The sequence below is a fragment of the Hipposideros armiger genome, unplaced genomic scaffold, assembly GCF_001890085.2.
Source record: "Hipposideros armiger isolate ML-2016 unplaced genomic scaffold, ASM189008v1 scaffold_54, whole genome shotgun sequence".
Lineage (NCBI taxonomy): Eukaryota > Metazoa > Chordata > Mammalia > Chiroptera > Hipposideridae > Hipposideros > Hipposideros armiger.
In genome coordinates, this window is record NW_017731404.1 from 2,004,313 (window position 1) to 2,009,462 (window position 5,150).

The 5,150-nt window shown below is 52.3% G+C and overlaps 1 protein-coding gene across 1 annotated transcript in view; it reads left to right on the forward strand.

Moving 5' to 3' along the window:
• The window catches only part of BCAS4 (breast carcinoma amplified sequence 4), a 59,663-nt gene that overhangs the window by 3,267 nt on the left and 51,246 nt on the right, over positions 1-5,150 (forward strand). The window contains exon 2 of the mRNA XM_019640920.1: positions 791-1,101. Within this exon, the coding sequence (XP_019496465.1) occupies positions 791-1,101 (311 nt within the window). The remainder of the gene's footprint in view (positions 1-790; positions 1,102-5,150) is intronic.

Sequence of the window (5,150 nt, forward strand, 5' to 3'; positions counted from 1 at the left end):
GGGGGGGGGGGGGGGGGGAGAGGCGTCCTGTATATTTATTTGCAACCCTAAACCCAGCCCGATTTTAAAAAACGAGTTTAACATTTTAAAAGAAAAGTTATCATGGGGAAAATTAGAACTCTAGACTTCCCCATACCTCTTTACCTTGTTTAGAACTTTAATATAGGGCATGGCTTTGTGGGGATGCACCCCACCCTCTCCAGCCTCGGAGTCTAAAGGGTCTAGACAAGCCTCCTAGGGGTGTTTGAGGGGTCAGGTTTAGGGCGCTGAAGAATTCCCCGGGGAGCTTATTTTAAAAGCTGCCTCTGGGAGGAGGAAGGCCGCCACCCCCGCGTTCCCTCATTTCCCCACACGCTCCTCCTGGCCCAGTGGCCGGAGGACAGGCCTTGCGGGCGGGACGCTCTGGTCTTTAAATGGAAGGATTCTCTAGGACAGCGGATCCCTATCCCGGACGCACGCTGGGGCGCCCGCGGAGCTTTAAACACAACGGATGCCGAAGCCCCGCCCCCAGCGATGATGGTTGAATCGGCCCGGGGTGAGGCCTTGCTTCCCGGCTATTAAAAGCTCCCCAGGGCGTGTTAAAGTGCCGGGGACGGCTGGGAAACACTGCCCCCCCCCAACACACACACACACACTCCCCCGGATACCAGTGGAAAGCGATCATCTATAGCGATGGTTCTCAAACTCGGATGTATGTGGAAACCACCTGGCGAGCTTCGAAAAGTATTGGCGATGCCCAGGCTCCAGCCCCAGAGACCGCGCGCGGCCTGGATGTGGGGAGTTTGATGAGGGCCCCGGGAGACCGCAATCTGCAAGCGAGTTGCAGAATCCCTGGTTCACCGAGCGGCGCGAGGGCCCGGAGCCGCGAGCAGCGCGCGCCACCAGGTGGCGCTGCCCCCTCCGCCAGGCGGGCCGCGGGGCGTGCGACAGGCCGGGGGCGGGGCTCCGAGGTCGGGGCGCCGTGACCGGCTCCCCGGCAGCCTCCGCCAGCCGGACCCCGCCGCGCTCCTGATGCTGCTCGTGGACGCCGACCGGCCGGAGCCCGTGCGCAGCGGGGCGCGCGAGCTCGCGCTCTTCCTGACTCCCGAGCCCCGGGCTGAGGTAGGGGGGGGCGGGGGATGGAGATGGGGGAGACCCTCGCGCCCCAGGGGCAGAGTAGGCGGGCGCGGGCCCCTGGCGACCCGGGACCCAGACCTGAACCCTCCGCTTCCCCGCAGCATCTTATCGGAAGCACCGGACGCAGGGGCTTCGGGCCTGAAGCGGGAGGCCCGAAGGGTCCCGTCCTCTGCGGAGCGGCGGCTGCCTGGCGCGGCAGGTCGCGCATCTCTGCCCGCCCACGGATTCCGGGGACTCAGACTCGGCTCCCATCCCCCCACCACGGGGGCTCCCCCACACAGGCCGGGGCGCCGGACCTACGCGCGCTGGGAGCCGCTGCCCTTTGCTAGGCTGGACCCTGGGGGACGCAGACCCCCTGCCGGGGCCCTCTGGCGCCCCGCTCCGAGCTGCTTGCCAGATGCCCGGGAGGAGGCGGGCAGGCTGCGCCTGTGCGGGGACGCACCCGGCCACGGTCCCGTCTGTTGCTAGGAGGGAGAAGACCTAGTCTCTGGCTGTACTTTCTATTTTGAACGCATAGAATAAAAAGTAGATCTAAATCTAGACCCTTAACCTTCCAGCTGAAGCCGGTCTGTTGACAGTGCCGTGGAGAAGTTATTGACCCAAGTTCACCAGGAGTTACTACGTACGTAGGGCTAGAAATCCAACTCGTGCTCGTTTTAAATCTCAAAAGCAGTACAGAATTATATAAAATAAAGGGTGAGCACCCGCCCCCTTTTCTCTCCCATCCCGACTCTAGTTCCCAGAGATGACTATCGCTAAGAGTCTGGTGTACACCGTTGCAAACATTTAAAAATGTATTCACAGATATGGCATGTAAATAATAATATATATTCGTTTTTATAAAACCCCACTTGATACTGTACTACTGTTCTGCAACTCGCTTTTCTTTACTCAGAACAGCATGGGCAAAGAGGAGGTGACCGCTAATGGAGAGATACAGGGCTTCTTTCCCGGGTGATGAAAATGTTCTGGAATTAGTGGTGATGGTTGCACAACTTTGTAACTAGACTGAAAACCACCGAATTGTATACTTTAAAACGGTGAATTTTATGGTATGTGAATGATATCTCAATTATAAAAAACCAGCATGGACATAGTTCCATGTCAGAATGTATCCGTAAGGGGTGTCCAATAGAAATCTAATCTGAGCCACAAATGTGAGCCATTCGTGTAATGTTAAATGCTCTAGGGGCCACATAAAAAAGGAAAAAGAAACAGGTGCAATTAGTTTCAATATGTTTTAAATAACAGTGTATCCAGTATATCAATTCAACACGTAATCAGTGTAAGAACATGTAATGAGATTTTTTACCGTTCTTTTCTTTGTACTGCGTTTTCCAAATCAGGTTTCCACTATTGAACTTATAACACATCTCAGCTCGGACCACCCACATTTTAAGGGCTCAACAGTCATTTGAAGCTGGTGGCTTCCATAGAGGCGAGTGTAGGTCTATGTCATTCTTTGCCTTTCTAGTATTCCACAATTAAATAATAATGACTCCCATTCCCTAGGCACAGACCGTGTACAGCAGGGTGCGGAACTCTGTTCATGGATGATATGACACTGCATCCTGGCAGTGACTCAGTGGCTAGGAGGTTGTTAACGTCGATTTTATAGCTGGGAAGACTGAGGTCCTCCAGGAATAGGGGATGTCCTATGGGTGTATGTACTTATGAGCTATGTCCCCAGGGATGGGCTCTTAGGCTGTCTACAGTTTTTCATTGGTGTAAGTAACTTGAGTGTCTTTCTTGTTCCTTCTCTCCCTGGCTCTCAGCAGGGAGATGTCACCGTGCCCAGTGGCTAAACTTCCGCTTTATTTTGTCTCTATTAGGGACAGCCTTCAAGAGAAACTGTGGGCATTAAGTTCATTTTCTCACTCAGGGCTCTCTTTAACTCAGACACGGGTTGGCTCACGCTCATTTGTAAAAGCTGTAATGAAGAGCCCAGCTCCCTGTAGCTCCGTTCGGCAATAAACCCATTTAGAGCGCTTACTGAAGTTTATTTACCAAGAGAAGCAGAAACTGCTAGAGCAGAGTCATTTGCAGCCTCTACTTAAAGCTTAATTCATTAGCAGGTTCCTGAGCTGAAGCTGTTTGTAGATGGGCAAGGGAGCTGGAGAAGGGAGATCTGGTTTGGGGACAGGCCTGGGCAGCAGGTCCCTCCCACACCAGCCCTTCTCCTAAGACCCACTTTTGGCTTTTAAATGGAGCAGTAGGAGTTTCAGACCAGCCCACCCCTGTCTTAGGGGTGTCCTGGGGTTCCTGGTGAAGTGGACCTGCTTCATTCAACACCTCGAACCCCTACTATATTCAAGGCACTGGTAATGCCACAGGAGCGTGTCACACAAAACCTCTAAATTGTGATGAATGCCGTGCAGAACATAACATGGGGTGAACATAACAGAAAATGGGGTGATATGATAGCGGTATCCGTGTCTGCAAGACAAGATGCGGAGAAAGCCTCTCTGAGGAGACCTGAGGGGTAACCATGGAGAAATGTGCAGGGAAGAGGAAGAACATATCCAGGATCCAGGAGGGTAAATAGCAGAGGGACCCCGACCTTGTCTGGGTGTGATCAGGGAGGGCTTCCCTGAGGCAGCGTCATTTTAGGCTGAGCCCTGACGCATGAATAGGAGTTGGCTGAGAGGGAGGAGACAAATATTCCTAGCAGAGGGAATAGAACTTGCAAGTGGGACAAAGCAGGTGTTCTTCAGGGCAGAAAAGCAGCAGTTGTGTGTGTGTGTGTGGGGGGGGGCGGGCAGTGGCAGACGTGGCTAGTGAGGAAGGCAGAAGCCGTGCCCGGGACTTTGACCTGTCTCCCAGGATCAAGCAGGCCCCGAAGAGATTGGTTGGTTGGTTGGCAGGTGAGCATTTTGCTATTTCCAGTGCCCTTGAGGTTTTCTGTCCAACCAGCTTTTTTGTGTTTTAATTTCTGTCTTTTTCTGCTTTGAACTTCCTCTTTTGGGGTAAGTTTCGGGGCGGGGCAGGGGGGCGTGGTGGTGTGTGGTGGTGGTTCCGGAAGCTGCTTCAAGTTAGCAGGGAGAGAGAGAGATATTTGCCTCCTGGTGGCCTGTGATTTATAAGAGAGGGGAGCTCAGGACCCTCCCACATGGCTGAGCGCTGATATCCACCCACAGGTGAATCCCTGTGCAGGCTCTTTCAGAATTCCATTTGGTTCCTGTGTTGGGACACAGGACAGGCGTGGGCCACAGGTGGGGTTAACGGCCTAGATGGAAGAAATAAAGGAAGCCAGAAGTTTCTCACATACAGGGTCTCCGCTTGAGTGAGCAGAGAAGGCTGGAGGAGAAAGCACCTAGGTCTTTTAACCACCCGTGGATTAGATCAGGGTTTGCAAACTGGTGGTTCAGAGGCTGAATCCAGCACTCTGATGTGATTGGTTCAATCCATGTAGAGTTTTTAAAATGGAGAATTTTTATGAAAAACCTGAGTTTCTTGGTTTTTTAACATAGGGGACAGTGATAAATCCTAGGTCCATGTTTCCTAATGTTACCCCCTTTTGTCACAGTCGCCACTTTTCCCTATTGTCTCCCTTATACTGAAGCTGGTTTCAGTTACCATTTACCCTTGGGCTTGAACTTTTGATTTTCCTGTAGTCATCATAAGAGCAAAGGGAACTATTTCTATAAACCATGTGTCTGGACCGAAGTAGGAAAACAAATTAACCAAAGATGCCCTTGAATTTCAAGACAAATGTAGATAGAAGAGGCTGTTTCTTTGTGGAAGCAAAGAATATTCTATGGAGTCCAACCTACAAACACCATGTGCCTACGGGAACCCCTCGTCCCCCACATGTGTCCTGACCTTGTGACCTGCTGGTCCCCTTTGGGCAGTCAAGCTATGGGTGTTCCGATGAGGAGTCTGTGGGTTGAGCTGGGGCACAGTGTACTCTGTCTTTTTTTTTTTTTTTAAGATTTTTTATTGGGGAATTCGGGGGATGGGAACAGTGCTGGGGAATTGGGGAAGGGGAACAGACAAGTTGTTGTCGTTTTGTTCTTCAGTCTAGTTGTGGATGA